Raw genomic sequence first — 14,470 nt, 5'->3', positions numbered from 1 at the left:
GAATCCTCACTCATTTTTGTAGCATCATGTTCTATTTATATTAAGTGAATGTCTTAGGGTTTTGTGCCAAAATTTCTTTAATACTATTGGTTATATTCCCTTTACATAAGAAAGGGTGTAAAACATTTACAGTGGTCGATGGCAACAGGAGTGTGGGTTGGACAACTGGTTTTTTTTTATAAAGATATCTTTAACTCTTTTGTCTTTTTTTGCACCCAGAAATATTGTCATAGTTGTTGCAACATTTTCCTCATGCTTCATCATCCCAAATTGATGCGACATTTCTCCTTGCTCACATTTAGCTCCACGAACCTGCACAACATCAGCCAACACTACCTTCCCCATTAAACAACATAATTGCAAAATAAAATGTCACGACAAATTGAATCCACCAAATGCAAGAATACGCTCATACATGCATCTATATGAACCAACATATACCTTAAGATAATCAATAACTTAAGTGAAAATGCCCTAAATATAACATTTTTACGGAGTTATCACACCCTCAAACTTAAGTTATTGTTTGTCCTCAAGTAATGGATAGTAGTCAACAAAAGAAAAATACTATGGCAAAGTTCAGATCCAAGACAATCATATGGGACAAAATTTCAGCCCTAAGAATAATTGGCTTCAACATGCTAAACAAATTTAGAAATCGAGTGTCGTTTCCTAAGGCAAGATCTTTTGCATGTGTGTGTGCGTGATTATATCTAGTCTATGCTTAACAAAGCTAGAAAGTTTGTACTCAAGCACTCTTGTTTTGCTATAGCATTTTATTTATCCTTTAAGTATAACTTTTACTCCAATTTACTTTTTTTTTACTATTTCTACGAGGGGAGTCAACCTATCACACCTACTTTCCTAGACTTGAAAATGAAGTGGAGCAAACATCTCATTCCCCAGCCTATTAAACAGAGTCATCCCGTGGCTACTTTCATTCACTCATATGCCATGGCTGTCATTTATTGAAAGAGAGTATACAAGCAATTTCATAGCAAAGAGGAGTGTTCCTCTACAATTATGTCGAAGTATTTATTCACAATTAAACATAATTCAAAATATAAGGGAGTTTAATTGAGATTTTATGTTGTCATTTAGTATTTAAGTTTATCGTCAAAAAATTATATCAAGGCATGTGCAAAAATTCTTTCATAAAAAATTTCTAAGTTCCTTAAGCATAGAAAACATACAATTGTGTATCTATGAATCGCAAAGAATCAAGTCCTAGAATTGGTTATATCATTCTCAACAGTCATGTACATTTAATTCTAGCCATAAAGAATTCATTATCATCGAGCATCAACAACTTATTCCAAACAAACTATCCTAATCTTCACTAATGTCATGGAAAAATCATTATACTAACACAATTAATGCAAATGTCCTAAAAGAACACTATCTCCTCCAAACTTGAAAAATACATTGTCCTCAATGTATGAAAACAAAATAACAACTAAACTAAATTCCATGTAATGCAACGCAAAGTACCTTGACTATCTATGATGGTGGTGTAATGGTTGTCGTGTGACGTCGGGGTCATGCGTGGAGAAGAATGTTGCAGTATTTTGGCTTGTTAGAGCATCTCACTGGTAGGTTCTTCAGCAGTAGTTTAGGCCTCTGTCGGTTGTGCTTGCTTGGTTTGAGGTATTGTAATTTGTTGTGGTATTTGTGTTGGAGGGTGAACATCATCAACAATGTCGTCGTTTGTGCCACAACATTTGAGTCATTTTTTTTAAGTGGGTGCAGCATCTATGGGGGCTTTGTTCTTGACAAACATGCTTGAGAATCTGTTATACTCAAAAAATTATAAAAATAGAACAAACAAACAAAGCAAAAATGTTATAGCAAGATCCAAATAGCTCTCGGACTTTTCGTTTCTTAACTCCGACGACACCAACGACAACTCAACTCCGGTGAAGACGAGATGACTAAGGTAAACAACTATATCTTTTCCTTCCTCTAGTTGTTCATTTGTTTAGAACATAAAGAATATGCTTTAAAATTAAACGAATATAATATGAGAACGAAGTAAACCTCGATAAAACTTTTGTATTGCTTTCTAGTTTTTGTCTGGAAATGAGGGCCGAGAGTCCCCTTTTACAAATGCTTTCTCTTGGTTTTATACAACCATTTATGATTTCTTACAAAAGCACGAAAACAGAACCTCGTCTACTTGATATTCTGACATTTCATCATTCTTCTATGCTTAGTAGCTTGTACGGGCAGTAGTGGGAGGAGCAAGACTTTCTTGCTCGATAAGTGAGACATTAAATGTCTCGGATTTGGTGAGATCCGACCTGACGGCTTCGGCTTAACAGCACAGGTGGGTAGCGAGAAAACACTAGAAGCGACGACAGCAAAGTCGACGGCTAATGGCCTTGGTGATGACGCCGACGGCTAACCCCAACCTTAAGGTTATGGTTAGCCAACTTTTGTTAAAGATGTGAGCTTAGGGTTTTAATTTTAGGCTCAACGAAAGTGGGTTTGTAATTGGGTATGAGTTTGTATGTGTTTTGGGTTTATTGTTGTATTTGAGTCGATGTAAATAATAATAATAATATTTAATTTATAATAATAATAAATAAAATTGGTTGTCTCTTGTTTTCATATGTAATGGGGTAGGAGGGAGATAAGATAGTAAACTGCCCCTAACATTAGGTTGAGAGCAACTTCCGTAGGAGACCTCCAAATTATAAAGAGAAAATAACCTCATTGACCGAAAATGCCTTATAATATACGATTTTAACCAACTTTTTTTGGATTTGCCAAAATGACCAACTAAATCGCAATGCGATCGATAATTCGCAACGCGATCTCCGGTATCGCAAATCAGTTTTCAGATTCGCAACGCGAACTTCGACTATCGCAATGCGAACTTGGACTATCGCAATGTGAATATGTAAATCGCATTGCGATAGTCGACTATCGCAATGCGAACTTGGACTATCGCAACACGAACTTGGACTATCACAATGCAAATATGTAAATCGCAATGCGATAGTCGACTATCGCAATGCGGACTTGGACTATCGCAATGCGAATATGTAAATCGCAATGCGAACTTGGACTATCGCAATGCGAATATGTAAATCGCAATGCGATAGTCGAAGTTCGCATTGCGATAGTCCAAGTTCGCATTGCGATAGTCGACTAACGCAATGCGATAGTCTAAGTTCGCAATGCGATAGTCATAGTCGACTATCGCATTGCGATTTATTCCAAATTCGTTGTGATAGTCCAAAATCGCAACGATTGGTGGTATTGCATTTGTTTCTTAAGAATTTTCTCTAAAAAGATAATATTCGCGCGGACGTGTCGAAGACACGTATTACTATTACTATTACTATTACCACGACCACGACCACGACCACGACCACGACCCGACCCGACCCGAGACGAGACGAACGGCGGCGGCGGCACGCGAGAGTTCCCCTTGTTCTCTATCACTCAACAAGGAAGTGGGAAAGCCAAGCCTTAAATACCATTCCCAATAGTGTTTCCAATACTATGTGGGATTGAGCATTACCAACACTTGTTTCCAATACAATGTGATTATTCAGGAAACAATTAACAATCATGCACCTTAAAACAATTGAATCAACAACCAATTGCATTAGTATTATACGATTAAATATGTCATAATTAAAAGTCAATCTACAATAAATCGCGATTATTGCAATTTTAAGCAAAACATTCAAAAATAATATCACTATTTAAGGCTTAATCCCACATAGTATTGAGAACAAGTGTTGGTAATGCTCAATCCCACATAGTATTGGAAACACTATTGGGAATGGTATTTAAGGCTTGGCTTTCCCACTTCCTTGTTGAGTGATATAGAACAAGGGAGACTCTCGCGCGCCGCCGCCGCTGTTCGTCTCGTCTCGTCTCGGGTCGTGGTCGTGGTCGTGGTAATACGTGTCTTCGACACGTCTACGCGAATACTATCTTTTTAGAGAAAATTCTTAAGAAACAAATGCAATACCAATAGTCGTTGCGATTTTGGACTATCGCAACGAATTTGGAATAAATCGCAATGCGATAGTCGACTATCGCAACGAATTTGGAATAAATCGCAAAACGCGAACTTCGACTATCGCACCGAACTTGGAATAAATCGCAATGCGAACTTGGACTATCGCAACGAATTTGGAATAAATCGCAACGCGAACTTCGACTATCGCAACGAACTTGGAATAAATCGCAACGCGAACTTGGATTATCGCAATGCGAATATGTAAATCGCAATGCGATAGTCGAAGTTCGCGTTGCGAATTATCGATCGCATTGCGATTTAGTTGGTCATTTTGGCAAATCCAAAAAAAATTGGTTAAAATCGTATATTATAAGGCATTTTTGGTCACTGAGGTATTTTCTCAATTATAAAATACCCTCCATGGGACTTGATCTCACAACATCAAGATTAAGAACCTTATGCTCTACCAACTGAGATAGATGGTCAATACACAAATATGATCGGTAAAAAGGGTCGGTAAAATATGGTGATTACAACAATCAATACACAAAAGCATTTGAATATAATTGTTTATAAAGTTATATGGATGGTTATTATTATTTTTAATTAAAATATGTGAAAAATTATAATTTATTTTTAAAAATTGTAATTTTCTGAATTTTTAATAAAATATAAAAAAACATGATTATTTGATCTAACTTTTAAAAATATCTTAGGCAAGCAATCTCTTCTTTTAGTGCGTCAAACTTGTTAGGCGCCCAAGCTCTTCTAAATACCGAATTGATTTGAATTCATCATCTACATTTGTCAATGACTTGCTTAAGTTTGAAATTCCAGAGCATTTGAAAACTGTTGATTTTTTTCTTCTTCTGTAAATATATATTTGCATTATTTATAGTTTAGGGTCCCGTAGTTTGGATTTGTAGAAACACATCACCATTCTTTGTAAATATATGATTTTTTTTTAAATTATACAATTATAATATAAAACATATTTTTCTAATTTCAAGAAATAAATTAGATATTCTCATATACCTTAAAAGTATTTTAAAAATATATTAAAATATAAGTTTAATTATGGTTGACAGGTTAGCTGAGATGTTAATCATTGAGTTAATGTTATTTTTTTAATAATTTGGAATAATTATAAGATATTATTTGTTTTGACTTATTTTTAACCTATAACAATGAACACCCAACCTGTAAATACAATTATTCAAACTCAAATTATTTAAAAAGAATATTATTTTCTTTTATCACTTGGATCACTTAATGGATTCGTTAACATATCATATCATCCCTTAATGGTAGATAATGATAGAGTGACCAAAATATAATTTATTAATATTATTTTATAACTTTTGAAAGTTCAATGGTTAAAACGATATAGTTTGCGGAGTATTGGTGTACTTTACCAGTTCGACAAAATCTAATGCATTAAAGAAAGGCCGGTGATTAATTCAAGACATTGAGATTGTAGAAACTGTACGAGGTTCATCTAATCTTTCATCTAATTATTAACGGAAACCCCAAAGACATTAACAAATTCTGTTTATTCCCGAACTTAATCTACAAAACCAAATTAGTCCCACAAATATCATCATGAGGAATGTTTTCTTTTTTTAAAATTTTAAAATATGGAAATTCTATTTTAAAATAACTTATTTACCAAATAAATAAATAAACAAACAAACCTCGTTGAAATTAAGACATTTACGTGTGTACATAAACACCAGGTCGGTACGGATGTCCCTTGAGATGAAATTTCCCCCACATATGATCCTTTGCGCGTGAGTATACTCCTGGATCTTATTTGACCAAAGGACTGGCCTTTTGAGGTGTTTCCTTGTCGGAAGCGCGTTACAGAACGCGCAATTGAAGATCATGAACATTGAGGTGGCTAAAATGGTTTGGACAGACAAAAAGAAAAACAGGGTTTACTTCTTCACGTTTCTTGGATCAAATTATCAGAAAAAAACAAATAAAATTGTAAAGATTGAAGCTTCAATGCTAAATTGTTAATCTCTCCACCTAATCCAAATCTAACCCCAAAAATAAAAAAATAAAAAAACCCTAACCCTAGTTAAATCTTTCACCTTCACACATTTTCAATTCATCATCGGAGAAAAATATTGGAATTTACCGCAAACAACCAAAATAAAAGGAGAGATGTAATCATTTTCGTTGTCATCACAGAAAGGGTGAGAGAGTTGAGCAACAAATAAAAAAAAAAACGAAAAAAAGCCTTTACTGTGCTGATCCAAAGATCTGAACTTTCTTTGTTAACATCTTCAAAATCCAAATTAAACCCAGATTTCCTCATTCGATCATCAATAAAACGCATATGCTAGAAAGTCAATCTTCGACTCAAATTTCACCAAAAATTTTGAATTACCCTTAAAAACAATATTGTTATGGGAGCTGAAAAGAAATGGTTTTTCAGTGTTCTTTCCCTTACATTTCTCTCCGTTCTCCTCCTAGTACTTTACTCGATCTCAACTTTCAGCTCCCCCAGACCTTTCCCTTCGCTAGTACGACACGGCGTTCCTTATCCACCGGCTTTTGGGTATTATATATTCGGCGGAAAAGGCGATAAAGATCGAGTTTTTAGGCTACTGCTTGCTATCTATCACCCCAGGAATCGATACGTGTTGCATCTCGGAGCTGATGCCTCCGATGACGAACGGTATAATTTGGTCGTGGCTTTGAAATCTGTTCCTGCTATAAGGAACTTTGCAAATGTAGATGTTATCGGGAAGCCCGATCGGTTTTCGTATATGGGTTCTTCGTATATTGCTGCCACGTTGCATGCTGCTGCACTATTGATGAAGCTTGATCGTGGCTGGGATTGGTTTATTTCTTTGAGTGCTTTGGATTATCCCTTGATTACTCAAGATGGTAAGCGTTTCCGGTTGATTCCTTTGTTTTTTTTTTTGGATTTATGTTGTTTTCTTTTGTATGGAGTAGCTAGGAGAATTGAGGTTTTGATTTGGAAAAAAATTTGGTTTAGATATATATGATCTTGATTCGATTGGAAATGTTCGAAATTTCGGATGATTTCGAACTCGTTCAATACATAATATGCCATTTTATAAGAAATGGGACTTTGGGATTTTCTGATTCAGGCGTTCTTTATGATCTTAGATTCAGCAGATGTTCTGAATTGGTTTTGGTTGCTTTTTGATTGGAAATTAGTGTAGTCGATTTAAGTTAACCTCGATCGATGGTTTCCTTATAGTTGTAGTTGCTGTTTTGCTTGGATCCATTCTGCCAGAATTTGGTGCAACACCTCTAATCTTACAATATTTGCTACAGTCTAGAAATTCGATATGATTCGGGAATATTGTACGTAATTCAACAAAAAGTGTTAGTTTGATCATGTTTCTGATTTAAGTTAAATTGATTCAGATATAGTTGATTTCAAGACATCTGATCCTCAGAATAGATAAGCAAAGCCTGCCTCTATGGAACAAATACTCCACTACATAATCATATATATACATGACGCATAGGCTGTCAGATTGAGAGACTAGAAAGTATGTTGGGGAGGATGACTAGCATATGTTTCTCTTACCGAATCGCTTAAAGTTTCAAATCTGCAGAGTCTTGCTAAACTTTTAATTTCAATGGATGAAACTCTAGGCCAAATTCCTACTGGGAACAGTGGTTCGGTTATGCCTGATCTGATATTCTCAATGTTTGAATTTCTAGGTTTGTTTTAGATACGGTTTGACATGCGTCAGTTCAGAAATGGTTGATTACTTTACATATGAAGCTAGATCCTTAAGCTAATACACTTCAACATTTGGAAATGATCGATTTCTTAATATCGTTTTAATCAGAGACACCCCAGAAAATCATATCGTTTCATCAGAAACCTTTCTAGTGATAGATTGTATCTGTTTTGGTTAATTGCATACTTAAGGGTGCAAAAAGAAGTAAACATTTTCGTACAGCCAACTAAAAGTTACCTTCACACAAAAAATTAGGGAAAAGAAATAGGCAGAGCGGAGTACTGATAGTGTTATGCATCTTAACTTCTGCAGCTGCTGAACTATGGCCGATTATTAAAAATCGGTTGGTTGTTAAGTATTACGATAGTAGGTTAAAGGTGAAAGAAAGGGGCTTACTATTTTTTGTGACTTTGGTGAGGAGAATTCTAGGAAGAAAGATATATTGATTTGTGGAGCTGAAAGTGCTATGATCGAGTTTCTGAAGTTCTTTACTTGCTCTGTTACACGCATTTTTCGCGTATTTAAAACTTAATAAAATTCTCAAAGTAGGCAGGTTGATAACCAACCATACATCATTAGCACCAAACCTCATTGTCATATTGAACCAAATCTAAGATGCCAATCGTTTCCCTGCGATTCTTTTTTCTTCAAATTTCAATGGCAGGAGCTCTATGATTTCACCTTTCTTTTCTTAATTGTAGTAACCTTTTTTTTCTCGTATCTCAGATTTGTCGCATGTGTTTTCATCTGTCAGGAGGGACCTCAATTTCATTGATCACACCAGTGACCTGGGGTGGAAAGAGTATGCAAACCCTTTTCCTAAGATGTATAGATCATTTTGCTGCTCGATTGTAATTACACCTAATCATATCAGTTCTTTTTGTTAGCAGAGCTCATCGCTTTCAGCCTATTGTAGTTGACCCGGCACTTTACCTGGCAAGGAGGACCAAAATTTTTCATGCTACGGAGAAACGGCCAATGCCTGATGCTTTTAAAATATTCACAGGCAAATTTTACAATCATTATCCCCATTACTTTTCATGAAATAAAATTCTGTTTGTGACTGCTGTCTTCTGTGGAGATGCTAACATCTTTAAGGGTTTCATATTGAATTGCAGGTTCACCGTGGGTAGTGTTAAGCAGATCTTTTCTGGAATTTTGCATCTTTGGGTGGGATAATCTACCCCGGACACTTCTGATGTATTTCAACAATGTTATGTTATCCGAAGAAAGCTATTTCCAGTCCGTCATTTGCAATTCACTGGAGTTCAAGAACACTACCGTAAACGGTGATTTAAGATATATGATTTGGGACAATCCCCCAAAGATGGAGCCCCATTATCTCAACATTTCTGATTATGGTCAAATGGTTCAAAGTGGAGCAGCATTTGCAAGAATGTTTCGAGACAACGATCCTGTATTGGACATGGTTGATGAAAAAATCCTCAAGCGCGGGCAAAAGCGAGCTGCCTCAGGGCCATGGTGCACTGCGCAGAATAGCTGGTGGAGCGATCCTTGCTCACAGTGGGGCGATGTAAATGTCGTGAAGCCCGGACCTCAGGCAAAGAAGTTCGGTGAAACCGTAACGAACCTTCTCGATGACTGGAATTCACAGTCCAATCAGTGCAAATGAAACAGGTAAATATATAACAGAGACTAGCTGCATTGGCCTTTGCATCCGAATTTTTCAAGAAAGGTTCAAAAGAACACATTCAGATGTGATACATTCTTTTGGTCTTTATGTCTTTATTCGTTTTGCGATTTTGTCAATATCGATGATGTCGGCTTCAGGGGTAGTGTTTTAATGGTGAAAAAAGCCGACCAGAGTCCATGAACGGGACTTTCCTCACGATCTGCCCAGTTGCATGCTGTTGTATGTTCTTCGGCACGTTGAATTGATGCTACAAACACAACTCATTCATTAAAATTCTCATCTCTGTTTCTGTTTCCAGCAAACAAAATTCAAGTTGGTTGATCCAGTTGAGAAATCCTTCTTAAATTTTCTTCGAAATGCATCCACTGGAATGAATTTGATTAAAGCTAAATGAGAGGAAAAAAATTCAAACAACTCGATTAAAGCTTTGACTATTTGATCAAATTCTCTACATTCAAACTAACCTTAAATAATTTGCAAAAACTTGCTTACCCAAGTTTTTAATATAATATTTCTTAATTGGGGGTCGTTCGATTTCTGGATTTGTTGTCCAAAACCCCTCGAAAACCCATTTCTACATCCCTTTGCACACGATCACCAGCCAATTACTCAAAGAAATCCATCAAGCATCAAATTTTGTGTCTTAACCCACTTGCCCATTCATCCTTATTTGGGTTTTCATCAACTCTTCATGTCATCAATAGATCGATCCATGTGGATATAACGCCAAAAGATTTGTCTTTTCAACACCATGAGAAGAATCCTGAAGTGCCCAAACTCCAACAAGGCTCTGCCACGATCTGCACACTCCTCTCCAGCCACCCTGGTTCTAGCGCCGACGAATTACTCGAAAATGGTTCAATTGAAGTGTCCCCTTCAATTGTTGCAGAGGTTTTGAAGAGGCTGAGCAATGCGGGTGTTATTGCACTGTCATTTTTTACATGGGCAGAGAAGCAAAAGGAGTTTAAATACGATACAGAAAGCTACAATGCTTTGATTGAAGCTTTGGGTAAGATCAAGCAGTTCAAATTAATATGGAGTTTGGGGAATGACATGAAGAGCAGAAAACTGTTGAACAAAGATACTTTTGCATTGATTTCACGGCGGTACGCAAGAGCCCGGAAGGTTGAATAGGCTATAGCAGCTTTTGAGCGGATGGAGGAGTTCGGTTTCAAGCTTGAAGCATCGGATTTCAATAGATTGATTGATGTTCTATGTAAGTCTAGACAAGTTGAGAAAGCAAAGAAAGTGTTCGATAAAATGAAAAATAGAAGGTTTGTTCCCGATATTAAGCCTTATACTATTTTGTTGGAAGGTTGGGGCAAAGAACACAACTTGTTGAGGTTAGACGATGTTTACCGAGAGATGAAAGGTGAAGGTTTCGAGCCAGATGTTGTAACTTATGGTATTTTGATCGGTGCTTATTGTAAGGCTAAGAAATATAATGCTGCCATTGAGTTGTTTCAAGAGATGGAGGTGAAACATTGTAAGCCAACCCCCATGCTTATTGTCCTTTGATTAACGGTTTAGGTTCGGAGAAGAGGTTAAGTGAAGCTCTCGAGTTTTTTGAACGTTTCAAGAGCTGTGGTTTTACTCCGGATGCACCTACATACAATTCGCTTGTAGGAGCTTATTGTTATTCGATGCGAATAGATGATGCATTTCGAGTGATAGATGAAATGAGAACAAATTTGGCCGGTCCGAATTCAAGAACTTATGATATAATTTTTCATCACTTAATAAGGGCTGGGAGGACGAAGGAAGCTTAGTCGGTATTCCAGAAAATGTCGAGTGAGCTGCGGTGTGAGCCAATCGTGAGTACTTATGAAATTGTAGCAAGGATGTTTTGCAACGAGGATAAAGTGAATATAGCAATGCAGGTTTGGGATCAGATGAAGGCTAAGGGAGTGCTTCCAGGGATGCATATGTTCTTGGATTTGGTCACCGGCTTGTGTCACGAGAAAAAGTTAGATGAGGTTTGCAAATATTTTAATGAAATGTTGGATGCAGGTATTCGACCTCCAGCCAAGATGTTTAGCTATCTGAATCAGGCACTACTCGATGAGTGGAAGAAGGATACCACTATAAATTTGGCTCGGAAAATTGATAAGCTGAAGGGAACTCCATTAGTTGTTGGAGGCCAGAAGTGAGGGAATGTTGGATGTACTCTGGTGCGCTTCTGGATGCTATAAGCTCCTGCCATTGTAATCGAATGTCGGCTGTATGCTCGGTGCCCTTTGCCATTCGCATGTTGCAAGTTCTTAACCTTCAACACCGTGCCGTAAGTATTCTTTGATATAGTTTCTTAGGATGGTCTGAGATCCGACTCTTTATAGGGGATTATCTGAATATCCACTATCCTTTCGACATTTGATTGCATCTATTTGTATGTTCATGAATGAACTTTTAAGGATGGAAAAAATATTACTATTGTTTAACCCAATTCATGGAATCTTAACCAAAGCATGCTTGTGTTCTATTCCAGAAGCCTGTAGACAGGGCCGACCCAATACATGTGCCAGATGGGCGACGGCCCAGGGCAGCATGTAGGGGTGACGACCCAGGCAGCATGTAGGGGCATCAGTTTTACTGTTAGGACGTTGGGTGGAAAGGGTACTACCAGGGCCGACCCAATACCAGGGCAGCATTTTGAGGGGCATCAGTTTTAGGTTTCCTGATTTTTCATTTCGAATCCGTACGGTTCATATTGCTAGGGTTACCGCTGTAGCGGATCTTTTCGTTTTCTTTGTTGAATTTGCCGATTCCTAGGGTTTTCTTTTGTTTGGTTCAGATCTGAGTTCTTCGCTGTTTATTTTTTCGCAAATATGTTTTGGCGTATGGTCGGATTGTCCACTGCATCTCCTGTGAGTTTTGCGTCTTCATTCGATTTTCTTTCTGATTTTCGATCTGTGCTAATGCCATTATTGATAATTTGAAGTATGGGGTTTCTTGCTGGTAAAATTTCTGTTTGGATGCTGGTAATTGGTAAATTGCAAGAAACATGATAAGTTCTTGAAATATTGTGTTCCAATGTCTGAAATTGGTTAAAAATATTTGTAGTCGTTACTCGTCATTGTTAGAATAGAATAGTGGTCCAATATAAAGTATGGGTTTTCTTCTCGTGGGATTTTTCAACTTTGTTAATTGTTCTATTAAAATAAAGTTTAGTTTTATTTCGAACCAGTGGACGGTTTTTCAAATGTGAAATTTGACATTTGTTCTTGAGCACCAATGTGTTCTTCTGACTGCGTCCGGTAGATGGAAATCTTGTGATTTTGTTTCCCCTGGTTATTCATTAGTTTTCTTGAGATTTGCAAAGAGACAAAAATAATTGGACCCTTTTTTTTCTTTCAAGGTCAGATTCTGGGAACAGATCTTCTTAGGTTCGCATTGTCATGTTAGCTGCAACAGAAAATAATTTTAACTTTATGCTTTCTCTAGAAGCATATCTGTATACGATGCCATTCATGCAAAAATCGTTTATCTGTTATGTTTTTGGGCGGCATTGTTGATATCTTCCCCCGGATGTGAAAGGAATGATATTTAAGGGTCCAGGCTATGATTGACGTTAGTTTTTAGTTTACAGTTTACTTGCGTCCACTATTTTCTGTCCATTTATGAGACGTTGTTTCTTTTCTAATCTCTCTCTCTCTCTCTCTTTCTTTCTCTTTTTAATTACAATTTTCATTTTTATGATCAATGCAGGTTGAGACAATTTTAGATAAGGAAAATTTTACACTGCAGGAGCTGCTTGATGAGGATGAAATCATTCAGGAATACAAAGCTCTTAATGCGTGACTTATAAACTTGTACAGCTTCTAGCCTCCCATTTTGCTTTCTTTCTTCTTTCATCTCATAGCATGTTAAATTGCTTTGTACCATGCTGTTTCAATAAGACAATATATATGCCCTGGCGTGCTCATGTATTATTTTTTTACTTCAATCACCATGCAGGGTTTTGTTCTAAGCAAGAAATCGGATCAATGATAGATCATAGGTCATACATTTAAGTTTTAAAAGCCATAGACAAAGAATACATGTAGAAGCATAATGTACATTGTGGTTAATTTTGTAGAAAGCTGATGAAGCTAAACTGGAAAAGTATCTGTTAAAGATTGGTAGAGAAGTTATATATACTCCTTGAAATGGATGTTTCTTGGATTCGATCATTGATACCCCTTGAAGGAGTATATATATACCACTTTTAGGTAGCCCAATAGAGGTTTCTGTTTCAAAAAATGCACGAAGGCATCGTTTTAGGTGATATTTGTAGCCTTGTAGGTTTTTGTTTGTATTAGTATTGATATTGTTTGACTATAATTTCTATTACATTTAAAAAAAAATTATTTATGTTTTATCTATTATACGGTACAAGTATAGGGGCATCAAATTATTATCTCGCTCAGGGCATTAAAACTCATTGGACCGGCCCTGCCTGTAGATTCTCCTTTTTATCAGGATAACTTGTGAACCACTGATAATCCGAAATCTTTCTTTTCGAACCCCTATGGTTCATTGTGGTGAGATTTTGAGATGCAAGCCACTAGCCAAGTTTTAATGATCTTTCTTTTGGATTAAACCACCTTTTACACTGCTTTTTTCATTGGTTTAGTTGACTCTAGACCATGTAAACGGGCCTCTTATAGGGAAGAAGACTTGACTTGATGTAAGCTTTATAGAATGGAAAGGTTAGTTTCTTCTATAGTTGTTTCACCTAAAATTCATCAATATTATACCCATTTCATTTAATGATAAATTTGTTATGATAAGGTTGGATATGTATGATTCTTAGAAAGTTTAACCCCATGTTTGAATATGTCAAATATTAATATGTTTGAACCGGGACTCCGAGTGAAACTAAAATATAGACCCTTATAAAATAAAAATGTATTCTATTACTTTGAACAATTAATTTCTTATTATGTTAATAAATCTTAGAAAAAATGATTAAATTAAGGGTTTAAACTATAAAAGTAATAAAGTATGATTAAAAAAATTAGAGACCTCAATCATAAAGGTAAAAAGCGAGATTGAAAAATTAGTGGCCTCAATTGTAAAGGTAAAAACTGAGATTAAAAAATTAGGGCTTCAATTATAAAGGTA

At 36.3% G+C, this 14,470-nt stretch overlaps 1 protein-coding gene and 1 pseudogene across 1 annotated transcript; both read left to right on the top strand.

Annotated features, from left to right (window-relative positions):
- The first annotated feature begins 6,205 nt into the window (after positions 1-6,205).
- On the top strand, positions 6,206-9,611 carry LOC120210832 (beta-glucuronosyltransferase GlcAT14A-like). The gene is made up of 4 exons (XM_039209499.1): positions 6,206-6,877; positions 8,440-8,515; positions 8,604-8,719; positions 8,832-9,611. Exons 1-4 carry the CDS (start codon positions 6,394-6,396, stop codon positions 9,344-9,346), a joined length of 1,191 nt encoding a protein of 396 aa, XP_039065430.1. The 5' UTR covers positions 6,206-6,393; the 3' UTR covers positions 9,347-9,611.
- Positions 9,612-9,892: 281 nt separating this feature from the next.
- Positions 9,893-11,653, top strand: LOC120210794 (annotated as a pseudogene).
- Positions 11,654-14,470: the final 2,817 nt, after the last annotated feature.

Source organism: Hibiscus syriacus, unplaced genomic scaffold (genome assembly GCF_006381635.1).
Source record: "Hibiscus syriacus cultivar Baekdansim isolate YM2019G1 unplaced genomic scaffold, ASM638163v2 tig00109936_pilon, whole genome shotgun sequence".
Taxonomy (NCBI): domain Eukaryota; kingdom Viridiplantae; phylum Streptophyta; class Magnoliopsida; order Malvales; family Malvaceae; genus Hibiscus; species Hibiscus syriacus.
The sequence above is the reverse complement of the archived record's forward strand: the minus strand, read 5'-3'. Positions and strand labels throughout refer to the sequence as shown.

What these genes read in the sequence shown, in the direction of transcription:
- LOC120210832 (XM_039209499.1), top strand. Translation starts at nt 6,394, where the DNA reads ATGGGAGCTGAAAAGAAATGGTTTTTCAGTGTTCTTTCCCTTACATTT. An exon ending in AGTGACCTGGGGTGGAAAGA is followed by an intron (nt 8,516 to 8,603) that starts GTATGCAAACCC and finishes TTTTGTTAGCAG; the next exon opens with AGCTCATCGCTTTCAGCCTA. An exon ending in TGCTTTTAAAATATTCACAG is followed by an intron (nt 8,720 to 8,831) that starts GCAAATTTTACA and finishes ATTGAATTGCAG; the next exon opens with GTTCACCGTGGGTAGTGTTA.